We start from the raw sequence: 13247 nt of genomic DNA, 5'->3' as shown, positions 1-13247 counted from the left end.
TTTCACCAGACTTACTTGACAGAATATGGCTTGACAAATGCTTCCTAACATGACTGTAGTTCCCAGTTCCCCAAGCACCAAGACAGGCTAGCTCTCACACTGACTTACGGAACATACATGACTGAAACATGTGCCTCCTTGGATTCTCTCATAGAAAGCTAAATATTACCTTTTTCCCCCCATAGGAAAATGTGACAAGTAGATTAAACAGTATTTTACTCACCTCCTCTTCTCCTTCCTCTCCTTCTTCAAACTAAAAAGGGGGGAAACTTGTTTAGATCCTAATTTAAACCATTAGCAGATGAAACACAATATTTGAAGATACGCATTCCAGATCAGGTCCCCAGCACTTGGGTATATAAGTACTTAATATTTTCATCTCAAGTCCATACATTAACACTTTCATTTATATCCTAATGAAGGACTTAATGTACAGTGGTGCCCCGCAAGACGAACGCCTCGCAAGACGAAAAACCCGCTAGACGAAAGGGTTTTCCGTTTTGGAGGTGCTTCGCAAAACGAATTTCCCTATGGGGTTGCTTCGCAAGACGAAAAAAATCTTGCATCCCCCGCGGGGTTTTTTCGCTTTTTTGCCCTTTTCTTAAGCCGCTAAGCCGCTTATCAGCTGTTCCGCTGATAAGCCGCTTAACAGCTGAACGCTGGAAGCCGCTTGACAGCTGTAGCGCTAATCCGCTAAGCTGTCAATGGGCTTGCTTCGCAAGACGAAAAGACCGCTAGACGAAGAGAATCGCGGAACGAATTCTTTTCGTCTAGCGAGGCACCACTGTAGTCTTTTAAGCTAAATGCAAAATTGAATGGCTATATGAGGTCACAGTATTAACAAACCTTATCAATTTTCACTAACATAACCAGCTTCATCTCCAGTCATCTGTTTATTCTTTAAGACTAGTTAAGAGAAATTAGAGAGCAATTACATCAGTAGGGAAAAGGCCAGCAGGTCACTGTCTTAAAGGTGCGGTAGTGTGGTGCTTAGGATATTGTGCTGAGACATCCCAGTCAAATTTCACCTCAGCTACAAGTTCAATGGCTAGTGCTAGGCAAGCTGTTATCCTTTCAGCCTCCACCTGCACTACAGGGATACTGTACTAATGATTACTGTTATACCGTGCCATAATGCTATTAGTTATTAAAATGTATTTCTGTAGCAAGTATTTCTGCAGCAAGGATTGTGCTTTTCCAGAAGCAGGAAGTTAGAAGAGGGGGCCCTGCAACAAAATGTTGCAGTATTCTGACCTGCTAGCAGGAATGCTCTTGTCCAGGGTTCCAGCCAAGCAGCCATTACCCCATCCAGATACTAAAGAGCTATAAGGAGCTCTTTTTCAGCAGACACTCAGCATTCCATGTCTACTGAGTATCCTCAATTTTAAACGGGTTCTTTTTGGGTCATTTTTTCCCCATCCAAAACATGTGTGAAGGATAGCTTTCTGGTTTCCCTGAGCATGCAGATACTTCCCTTTTCATATTCAGAGGCCCCATTATTACTCCAGTTTTGTTGGAATTTACCACATCACTTGGCTATTTGAGGGAGTGATAAGGACACAATCAGTTATCCAGCCAAAAGCTGACCATTTATGAATAAAGTTATCTTTCCCTTAAAGCACACACACATACACCCTCTACACATGGAATATTCACAAATTAAGATAATATTAAAGTATACATACATTATCATCATCCTCTATAGCTTCCCCAGTGAAATAGAGTACAGCACGGGGAACTATTCTTTCACGGAAAAAGTGTCCAACTTCAAAATCTATAGCTAAAGTACACTCTGAATCTTCATCCTGGAAAGTTAAGAGGAAAATGTAGGTAAAATATACAACCACAACTGATTTCTTGGTCAAAGTATTTATTAGGTTATTAGTTTTAATAAAGTATTTATTATTTTAATAAAGTATTTAATAGGTGTATTAGTTTGCACACGGGTGGCACTGTGGGTTAAACCACAGAGCCTAAGGCTTGTTGATCAGAAGGTCGGCGGTTCAAATCCCTGCGATGGGGTGAGCTCCCATTGCTCAGTCCCAGCTCCTGCCAACCTAGCAGTTCGAAAGCACGTCAAAGTGCAAGTAGATAAGTAGATACCGCTCCAGCGGAAGCTAAACGGTGTTTCCGTGCGCTGCTCTGGATCACCAGAAGCGGCTTAGTCATGCTGGCCACATGACCCGGAAGCTGTACGCCGGCACCCTCAGCCAGTAAAGTGAGATGAGCGCCCATCCCCAGAGTCGTCCGTGGCTGGACCTAATGGTCAGGGGTCCCTTTACCTTTTAGTTTGTACTTCTACCACTTATTTAACATCACTAGAAGTCAAACAATGAATTATAACAGTGTGACAATTTTCAACAGTACATCAGGCAACGTCAGAACAATTTTTAAAGAACTAGACAGACCTTTAGATGCTAGTCTGTTCTATAATAATAAACTGACATATAGGAAAAATACTAACTCCCTGTACTGAAACAATCAGCAATCAACTCCAGAGGATAGGTGGGAAGATAAAATACTGTTTAAGAGAAAAACAGCAGAGAAGAAAAGGAAATATTAAATAAATAAATAAAATTTATTCCTGTTTATTACTGAAAACTGTTTGCACTACTAATAAAAGAATTGGGTATGCAGTTCCACAAAGGGGGTGGTACCTGCAGTCCAAAAACAGTGACTAGAGTTTAAGTACAGGACTCAACAAAACACAAGATGGCTCAAGACCACAGCTGATGCTGATAAAATTGTACACTGGCACAGATAAAAGTTATACATGAGTGGAAAGGCACTTCCTGCAAATGCAAGAAAGCCCCACAGAATTTCCCCAGTCTTGTTGCAATTTCTCCTGCCACAATGTCCCACCAAACTCCATTGCGGAAGGTCCCTCAACCCCGAGGAGGAGCTTTTGAAGGAGAGACAGGAGGCTGGGAAGACCTGTTTTGAGCAGAAATCCACAACTCTATCTCAGGATCCAACCCATATTAAGTAACTGATTATTTGCTATCCTTTGAAGTCTGTTGCCAGAAAAGAGTCTACCTCAACATGTTTAATGGTAAGGCTGGAACCGACTATAAAAATATTAAAATTAACTTACCAGTGATTCTCCATCTCCTGAAACTACAAAAAGACAAGAAGTCAATCTAAACTGTTTAAAAACCCAACCCTGCTGCAGGTTCTAGTGTGAAAGCTATTGCTACGTGTAGATGGAGCAAGAAATATCCTTAGCTTTCTCTGGGTGTCTTTGCTAATGGAGAGCTAGGACTCCATTTTCAAAGCTTATACTTTCAAATAGGTCCTTTTATTTGTCTCTTGGGTCAACAGCTTAGGGCCAAAACAGCATGTGAGAAAAATTGGACAGGTAAAAATGAAGTTTGCAAAACACACCCTGCCATGTTTCAACACAAAAGATGCAGTTTTGCAACTGAAACCCACACAGGATGAATGTTTACAGCATCAGAAAGGAAAGTTATTCACCCCAAGCCCACATTTACCTCAAATAATGGGAATTCAAAATACTTTCTATAATACAAAAGTTAAAATGCAATCATCATCACTCTGATCCAGCCACATAGTAACACATTGATCCAGAAGATAAAAACTGAATTTCAAATCTAGGTCTTGTCCCTATGATAAGCCTTATAATTGCCCCCATATAGCTCATACCTCTTGTTGCAACTACATGGAAGAATGAATGCATGAACCAACATGACTGCATTGGATCCTAGCAGCAATTCACACAGACTTCCCCACTTCTTTTTAACCCTCCTGTGCTTGTATGAATAGTTACTAGACCAGCCTGTCTTAACCTTGGGCCATCAGATGTTCTTGAACTACAACTCCCACTGTCCCTGACTGCTAAACAGAATGGCTAGAAATCATAGGAGTTGTAGTCCAACAACATCTGGGGACCTGAGATTGAGAAAGGCTGCATGAGACAGTAGAATGATCCTGTTGGCTCTTATGCTGCTGTTGTTGCTGCTGCTGCTGCACTAGGAAAGATAGCATGATGCCCTCTAGATGGTGCTGAACTACAGCTGCCACCATCCCTGACTCTTGGCCATGTTTGACCAGGACGGACGTGACTTGTAGCCCAAAACATCTGGAGAGCACCATGCACTGCAGAGTTACCAATCTCCTGCTTCAAGAGAGAAAAAGCCACCACTTGAGTGCTACCTTCCACTTTGCCCTTCAAAATGTTGTTTCTGAACATAGTGATTCAAAGAGCAGTTTGGCAGTTCAAGGGACATCAATAGCAAAACAAGCTCTGAAAAAGACAGGGTCTCATGAAGCCCCATCCTTATTTCCTGCCCAAAGCATGTATGAGTGTCCCAGAATTTAGAACATTCTGAAAAGAGAAGTTCAGCTGAACTAGCCAGAAACTCCTTTTTAAATTTACAATTGGCTTTCTCTCTATGCCCACCCACAGAACGGATGGACAAGCCTTCTAATCAGAACTTTGTGATATGCAAAGAAAGAGATCATTTTAATATTTTGATGAGCAACATATGCAAGAAAAAGTTGGCATCATGTTGTGGTTTGGTTTTTAAAAACTGAACACTGACACACAGGTTCTCAAGACAAGAGCAGTGCAAAAGTTAATATATTTCAGTTCTTGTTTGCTAAAGAAAGATGGGCTCTCCTAGAAAGAAAGAAACCTGTAAAATCCCCTTGAAGCCATTATGAGCAATGCTATCCTGATGCATTTTTAATAATAATAGTTTTTTCAAGTCACAGAATGCCCTGTTGTCAACTCTGCAGCCTAATCACCACAGGCTATTAAATCAATTTTAATCTTCCATGCAGTTATTTGGATTTAGAACTCTACAGCCCTCATGTGGTAAAAACTGGAACATGTATGCAATATTTAAACAACTTTATACCTTTTTCAGGCAGCTAAAATAAGGCAGCTCATAACTGTAGCTGAATTTGTGGTATGTAACATGTTTCAAGATAAGATGTACTGGAAGCCTAAACTATTTTAGATGTATGTCGCTGATTTATGAGTGACAACAAGAAGGTTTCGGATCCCTACTAATGACATCTAACATCTTGGCCATTAGTTACCTACAAAAGGTTTCGCCTTTTTTCCCTTTAAAGATCACTGCCTATCAAGAAAGTAAGCTGAGTATGCAATGCCCGGTTAAGTCCTTCCCTGCATACCTGATTCAAAGTACAATCATACCTCATAAGTTGAACAGAATCCGTTCCAGAAGTCCATTCGACTTCCGAAACACTTGGAAACCAAGGAGTGGCTTCCGATTGGTTTCCAATTGTGCAGGTACACCGGTAACAATAGTGGGAAAAAGTTTGAAAACTGGAACACTCACTCCAGTTTTCAATCATTTGGAAGCTGGAACGTTCGACTCCCAAGGCGTTAGGGACCCGAGGTACGACTGTAACTGGAAGAGACTGAGGCAGGAAGAGAACCCCTTTATCTTCATCTCCTCTATGAGGAGTCAAGAGCCTAATTCCTTGTTTAAAAAAGCCAACCTATGAAAGGTAGGTAAGGGAGGATTTTCAAATTACTTTTCAAAGTCTTGATCACCAACTGTATGGATAACCCAACCACTCCCAGAAAAACCTCTTGCAAATAAGTGTTCAAAAAGCATCATCTGTGGTATCTTAATGGCAATAGCCATTTTGATTCAGCTTTCATACAAAAAAGAGAAATGGCATCCTCTATGAAATCTACAGAGCTCCTACTAGAGGCTGGCTATAGCTGGGGGACAAAGAGGGGGCACATTTTGTTGCAGGACCCCACTTTTAAAGGGGTCCACAAACTGTCTTAGAACATACTCAGGCTCCTGATACTAAAGTTTTTACAAAACTAGTAACAGCCATAACTGACTGCTATTCTTTGTTTATTTGGTCCATGCTTGTTATATGGAAATAGCTAGCTAAAATAAATATGAGTATTCCTAAATAGGAACAGATGAAATTTAACCAAACTTACCTTTTATTGGACTGAAGAAGTTAAAAAATGAGTCATTGGGAACTTGTTTAGTAATTGTTCTAACTGTGCCTCGGCCCTTGTGTTTTTGTTTCTTCTTTATTGTTTTAACTGTAACATTTTTTCCTTTCTTCCAATCAATAGTACATCTGGAGATGAAGAATTTATATGTGAGTGACATTTAAAAAGGAGAGTGTCACATTGAACATCTGGTAGCTTTTCAAGCCAGTGGTCAAGTCCTGTAAGGATAACGGCAGTTTTCTTTAGTACTGCTGCTAGAGTTCGTCTACACTGTGTGACATAATATTCCAATACATAAACCTATTTCAGTGCAATAGCTCCTAAAGTTCTGCTTGTGGGAAAGTGACCTCCCTGCACCTTTCATCCCCTTTCCCTAAAGTCTGCAACTAGAACAAGAAGATATGGCAGGTGGAATTGTGATTTTTCACTGCATTGTGCCCTGCCTGTAAACTCTAGTAGTTGATGGGTTTTTAAAAAATGGTCAGAATCTCCAAAATTAAAGCTAGTTGGGTGGATCCAAAGACAGATGAGGGGAAGTCTGTTCCCCACAATGGGGTTTTCCTGGTCCCTCCCCCTACCAACATGGACACTGGAGTGAGGGGAGAAATGCCTTGCTGCTCATCTAAGACAACCATGGATCCAGGTTTAATTTAATCAAAGAGCCTTACCTCTCTCGCCCTGACCTAGCCACTGTGATCCATGCGACGGTCACCTCCAGACTGGATTATTGTAACTCGCTCTACGTGGGGCTGCCCTTGAGACTGACCCAGAAACTCCAGCGGGTGCAAAATGCCGCAGCGAGACTCCTTACGGGGTCTTCGCTTAGAAATCACATTCATCCGGTGCTATACCAGCTGCACTGGCTCCCGGTGGAGTACAGGATCAGGTTTAAGGTGCTGGTTTTAACCTTCAAAGCTCTATACGGCCTAGGGCCCTCGTACCTACGGGACCGCCTCTCCTGGTATGCCCCACAGAGGAACTTACGATCTTCAAATAAAAACACCTTGAAGGTCCCAAGCCACAGAGAGGTTAGGCTGGCCTCAACTAGAGCCAGGGCTTTTTCGGCTGCGGCTCCAACCTGGTGGAACGCTCTGTCACAAGAGACAAGGGCCCTGCAGGATTTGACATCTTTCCGCAGGGCCTGCAAGACAGAGCTGTTCCACCTGGCCTTCGGTCAGGGTGCAGCCTGACTCCCTCCTTTGGCAATCTTTACAAAACTTTAGTTTATGGTTGCCATCAATTTTGATTTTAATTCATTTTTATAATGTTTTATAATGTTGTACTGTTTTAGTGTTGTTAGCCGCCCTGAGCCCGGCTTCGGCTGGGGAGGGCGGGATATAAATAAAATTTATTATTATTATTATTATTATAGAACTGTAGAGTTGGAAGGTACTCCGTGGGTCATCTACTCCAACCTCCTGTGATGCAGGAATCTCAACTATGAGATATATGACCAATGGCCATCCAACCTCTGCTTAAAACTCTCCAAGGAACAAGAGTCCACCAGCTCCTGAGAGAGTCCGTTCCACTGTTGAACAGCTCTTAGTGTCAAGAATGTTCTTTCCAATGTTTAGTAGGAATCTCTTTTCTCAGTGGTGGACTTGGGTACTATGGCCCCCCATTCAAGCCAAAACATGATGCCCAGCCCTTGCACTGTATTCTCAAAGTCAGGTAAGAGAGGCACAGGGCTTTGGCAGGGAGGCACGAGGCTCTGGCATGATCCTAGAGCCCTGCTATCTCCATCTCAAAGCTGGACAGGCGCTTATGGGGCTTTGGTAAGAGGAAAGGAGGAGGAAGGACTCTAGGACCTTGTCAGAACCTCACACCTACTTCCCAAAAACTGGCACCTCCCTTTGAGAAGGTGACCCCTTGGTTCAGCATCCAGTCCATGTGAACCACTCACACAGCTGTAAATCCATCCCGGCCTTTCTTTTAACTTACCGGTAAATCCATTGGTTTGGGTGCTAGCCTATGAAGCAGGAGAAAACAAGCTTGCTCTATCTCCATGTGACAGCCCTTTAGATATCTGAAGATACTGGATATCCCATCTCTTCTCAGTATCCTCTTTACCGGGCTAAACATACCCAGTTCCCTCAACCGTCCCTCGTAAGGTTTGGTTTCTAGGCCCTTTATCATCCTGACCACCCTCCTCTGCACGTATTCCAGCTTGTTAACATCCATCTTAAAATGTGGGATCCAGAACTGGACACAGGACTCCAGGTGTGGTCTGACCAAGGCAGAAAAACAGCTTGTTTTTGCTGTTGCATCATATTGTTGACTCATGTTAAACCTATGGTCCTCTAAGACACCCCCCCCCGATCCTTTTCACTTGTACTACTGGCAATAGTTCTGTGATTGCTGATCCAATATACTACATTCATTCATAACATTTTATATTTTATATCATTTTATATTTTGACCACATATATTTATAATAGTACCTTAAACTTCAGACTAGAAGCTCAAAAATGTTCAAGAATATTTTCTTACCCCTCACAGTCAACAATTTCAGGGCCTTCAAATGAAAAGGGATCCGTCTTATCTGGCTCTGACTTCATCTTGTAGGTTTTTGTCAGAATCGAATTAGTAAAATAGTCATTGGGCTCAAAGTAGAACTCTAATGTGAAAGACTAAAAGAGATCCATTATTGTTGTAAAGCTCTCAACTATTTTTGGCAGACAGAAGGTGATAAAGTGTTATTAGTAAACAATATTTGTATTGGCAATGCACCCTTTACAAAAATAAAAGTTCAGATCCTACATTGTAACAGTCTCATTTTACACTGTTCTATTAAAGTGTAATAAAACATGAATAAGAAAAACAAACACAATAAATAATTTGGAACAATTAGCGTGCTATATGTTTTCTTGACAGGTTTTGTATTACAGCTATTCACAGTACTTCAACCTTATGTACAAAGTTCTGCTTTTTTATTTTTTTGCCTTTCAAACAAAGCTTAACGGCTAATCTTAATACAGTGCACACTTAATTCACAAGCAGATATGCACACATACAGGGCAAACAAGAACCAGCATAGTGGCAGCTCAAACTTTGACAGTTGAAAACAAACATTTAAAGCTGTATCCAACTGATGTCCCTCAGCTGATAAAAGCCTCTGCTGGACCAAAGAGCCTTCTGTGAGTGGAATAGGGATTAATGCCATCTTTAACAATTCCCCTGTGCTACCTCCCCTGACTCCATGATTTTTTGGGGAAGGGGGGATAGGATGTGGGGAATTGCCAAAGGTCACATTGCTCACTCCACCAGGCTTCAGTCAGTGGAGGAACAACAATTGGCTACAACCTTTAACGTTGGTTGGGGGACAATGACATAAACATCCTACATTCATATCTAAAAGCACAAGTGTTATCTATTGCTTTAGTCAGCAGCAATGGCAGGGCAGGTAAGAACAGCAGAGTATCAGATCCCCCCCCCAAAAAAAATGGTTTAGAGAATGAGTCAAAGCATTTGAAAACATCTTCAAATGAATTATTTGATTATATATTGCTCAAGTGAAGAAATATTTCAGAACTAGTCACCAGGCATTTCCCTCATTAGCTTGTACTGTTGCTATTCCACCTTCTTGCCACTGTCATAATAATTTGCTAACATTTCCAAGCTACAAGAAAAATGGAGGGCAAACACCCCCATGTGAGCCAGAGGCAGTTTGCTGTGCAGGTGCTCATTCACAAGGAGCAGTTAACTGCTAACTTGTTCAAGAAAAGCATGAAACTGCAAAACCTTTGGTGAAAAATAATCCAAAATCAATTATCTTATTTCAGGTCTGACAACCAGGAGAGAATTACAACTTTACTTAAGTAACCACAATATGGATAAAAGCTTCACTACAGTGCATTCAAAGAACAGAAGCTTAAATATATTCTAGCAGAACTCTCACATATTGCTTAGTTTTCTAGTGGCAAACTGCTCTTATGTGCCAAGTGAAGTCAAGAGCTTGGAGTACTTCCAGGAACAACAGGATGCCATATGAACAGTTATTCCAGCCACTGATTTCTGTTTATATTACTAGAGCTAGTTCTCACTAGAGAGCAGATAAAAGCTTCTCCCACCCTCTTAAAAAGGTAATTCTAATCCTTTAACATATAAATAGAAGTAAAATGCAAACCCAGCATGTAAGATACTAATAGAAGACTGAGCAGTGTAACCAACTTAAAACTTTTCCAAGGAAAATCAAAGCCGAGGTTGTTAATAATGTGGGGTCAACTCTCTGAAGGTGAAGCCATGTAATGCTACTGAGCACAACTTCCTCAGAGTGCTTCTATGAGATCAATACAGTATAAAACTCTATTTACTGAGCAAAACCTTTCACTAAGAGCAGTGGACTACTGAATAGTTTTTCTGAAGTGGCGCACTAAGCAATATATATTTTTAGCTACTTTCACTGCATGTAGCCCAACAGAAACAGCTCCCAGAGAACCTAATTCACTAATTAATGCCATTAACATTCTAAATGAGGTACTAGGAAAGATCTGCATCTTCCCTTGCTCTGTGGAGGTTGTTTAAAACTAGTTCAAATATGTTAAAAATATCTTCCTTGATGGGGAAGCAATGATACAGAAGACTTCTTAACACATATTAAGTGGTTCTGTCTAGTTTTTCAATTCTTGAGTCATTGTATTAACTTGGTCCTTGAAGCAGAACAAAAGGTTACTCCTATTTTTTGGAACCTTTCCCCAGGACAGCAGAAATGGATTAGTTTCACTTTGTTAGTTGTTGCATGTAACATTTTGCAACAAAGGAAAACTAAAATACAGTCCCAACAACCCACCAATGGCAGAAGAAACCTATACTCACTCACCATACATGAATTAGCGGCACATCTTAAGTTTACATAAATGATTACCAAACCTATACTGAACTCTATCCCTTGCTGAGTTCAGTTATTTTGCTTATGATACTCACGTAGATTGAAAATGAGCAAAACCTATGAACACCGACCAACATCTCTCCCTATTTTCCTTCCCTGCTCCGTTTTTGTTTATTTTGTTTATTTGCTGGTAAAGTTTTTGTTTTAGTTTATATCAATATAAGAAACATGCTTCAATAAAGGATTAATAAAGACCTAATTCAAGTACAAGCTCATATTATTTTAAAACATTGTTTCATTAATTGTCAGTAGGTGGTGCTATTATAACTGTAGTTTTAAATGCCTGATCTAATAAAGAAGTCCCCAGTGGGATATACAGCTGAGTTCATCTTCTAAAGTGAAACTTGATACAGTAAGATAAAAATGGAAATCCTCCACACTCAAACTATTAATGGATACCATGCCCCTCACAAGTTAAATCATATTAAATTCTTAGAAGTTAAATCATACTAACCATAGGCTGTCCTGGCTCAGAAAATTTTACTTTGATATCCTGCAGGTGCTTCAAAATTGGCTCATCATATTCCTAAACAAAAATGGTAAAGCTATGATTAAGATGAAAGAAATGGCTGGCATCTCATAAAGAGTCAAATGCCTCCAATGCAAGTTCTCAAGTTTACTTAGATAACATCTTCAATTTCAAGTTAACTGTTTCTGCTTCAGATAGTTCTTCAGCCAACTCTATATATTTACTAACACACTAACCCCCCCCTCCACTCCCAATACAGTTGACTCAATAATAAATGTATCTCAGAAGGTCAAGAGGGATATATGATTAGGTGTGCACTAATTTAAGAGGAGAGATGAGAGACCCCAATTTTTGGAAAACACCGAGACAGCAAATAAGGAGAAGGTAAATCAAGAAAAGGCCAAAACAGGGACAGAAGTAGCTTACTAAAATCTGCAAGTTGTAAAGTAATTAGAAAAGCCCGGCAAAATTCTAACAAACAGCATGACAGTGGCCTGGGCTCACACATACATGTGCTGATGCAGGCTGCCCCAAAGTCCGTTTTGCTGCTTCCTGACTCTTGACATGCTGGAACAAGCCTAGACTTGTTTTGTAGTCCAAACCCATGAAAGCAGGTTTGGACAACAGTACAAGTCAAAGCTTATGGTCTGTTGCAGCGAGAAGTGGGAGACAAGTGAACTGAGGACTTCTGAGCAGCATGAGCAATACTATTTTAATGTGATGAGTGAACCAGAACACATGTTCATTAATACTTATTTGCAGGCAAATCTGTCACAGATCCCTTTCCTGTTCGTATTTATCATTATCAGTTGGTATTTGAATTGAGATAGCATGACATGTAAAAACACTAATTAACAAACATCCTTTTTATAGGCATTACCTGTACTAATTCACTCAGCATATCTACATTTCTAAATATTGTGAACCAAAAATCTGGGATTCCTTTGGGATTTGTCTCTTCAGCTGCTCCTGCTTCTTTTTCTTCTATTACTACTTTATTTTTCACATCTCCCTAATAACAGAAAAGAGAGAAACTTCTTTAAATGTTTTGGCCAGAAGCTAGTCAACAAATAAATTCAAAGTTGTTTGTAAAATGCAAATGCCCCATTTCCTAGGTGTTCTTTTAATGTTCTTAATGCAGAAACATTGTCATTATAAAAAGTATTTGCATCTAAAACAAAACTTGGGTGGTTGTGAGGCTAAGGGCTATAAGAGGCAAAAATAGCAATTTTAACACAGATTGGTATTGCTTTATTACACAAGTAAACAGCTTGGGTCATACATTATATCTCATTGACACATGGTGATTTATGGATTCTGAGAAGATTTAAGTAAATTTGTATAACTTCTCAATATATATCATTGAAATGTATGTACTGTGACTGTGTATTTTGTTTATTATTATTTGTTAAATGCTATGATGGGCGAAAATATAACCTTGGGTGGTTTTGCGCCTATCAATTTGGAAACAAAATGAAACCCCACCCCCGGCACTTGCCCTAAAAAAAATGAGGCAATGGTTTCTCCATATTCTGGAAAGTTCCAGGGTATGCAAAAGTAAATTAGTCTCTAATTAAAAAAAAAAAAAACAACCAGCATCTAAAAAGTTTAACAAGGACACATTTTCATTTTCTTGCTCTCCAGAATGCCCCCTACCCACTATACAGTAATAAAGCACTAAGGTTTCCAAACCTGAACTCTTTCATACTTTGTAACTCAACTGGGAGAATTTCAGGAAGCATGCAGACACAGTAATAAAAAATAGGGGAATATTTCCCTTTTAGAGCAGTTCAGAGATTAAGATCACTGGAGGAGGCCCTCTCGCAGATCCACCAATCTCACAGGTTCTGGCAGCAGTAGCTTGTGAGAGGGCTTTCTCAGTGATGATCCTAAGAATGTGAAGCTCCCTTACAACACAG

The 13247-nt window shown here is 40.2% G+C and overlaps 1 protein-coding gene across 3 annotated transcripts in view; it reads right to left on the bottom strand.

Moving 5' to 3' along the window:
- The window catches only part of NAP1L4 (nucleosome assembly protein 1 like 4), a 36236-nt gene that overhangs the window by 10591 nt on the left and 12398 nt on the right, over positions 1 to 13247 (bottom strand). For 2 of the 3 annotated variants that reach the window (XM_083723193.1, XM_083723194.1), the window contains exons 7-13: positions 12209 to 12340; positions 11314 to 11385; positions 8462 to 8601; positions 5954 to 6099; positions 3095 to 3117; positions 1686 to 1805; positions 224 to 253 (exon numbers count right to left, since the gene is read on the bottom strand). In XM_083723193.1, the coding sequence (XP_083579319.1) occupies positions 224 to 253; positions 1686 to 1805; positions 3095 to 3117; positions 5954 to 6099; positions 8462 to 8601; positions 11314 to 11385; positions 12209 to 12340 (663 nt within the window). Of the gene's footprint in view, positions 1 to 223; positions 425 to 782; positions 1806 to 3094; positions 3118 to 5953; positions 6100 to 8461; positions 8602 to 11313; positions 11386 to 12208; positions 12341 to 13247 lie in introns of all 3 variants that reach the window. The other variant, XR_014560436.1, reaches the window with a different exon arrangement.

This window comes from Podarcis gaigeae (assembly GCF_964106915.1).
Source record: "Podarcis gaigeae genome assembly, chromosome: 1".
Lineage (NCBI taxonomy): Eukaryota > Metazoa > Chordata > Lepidosauria > Squamata > Lacertidae > Podarcis > Podarcis gaigeae.
The sequence above is the reverse complement of the archived record's forward strand: the minus strand, read 5'-3'. Positions and strand labels throughout refer to the sequence as shown.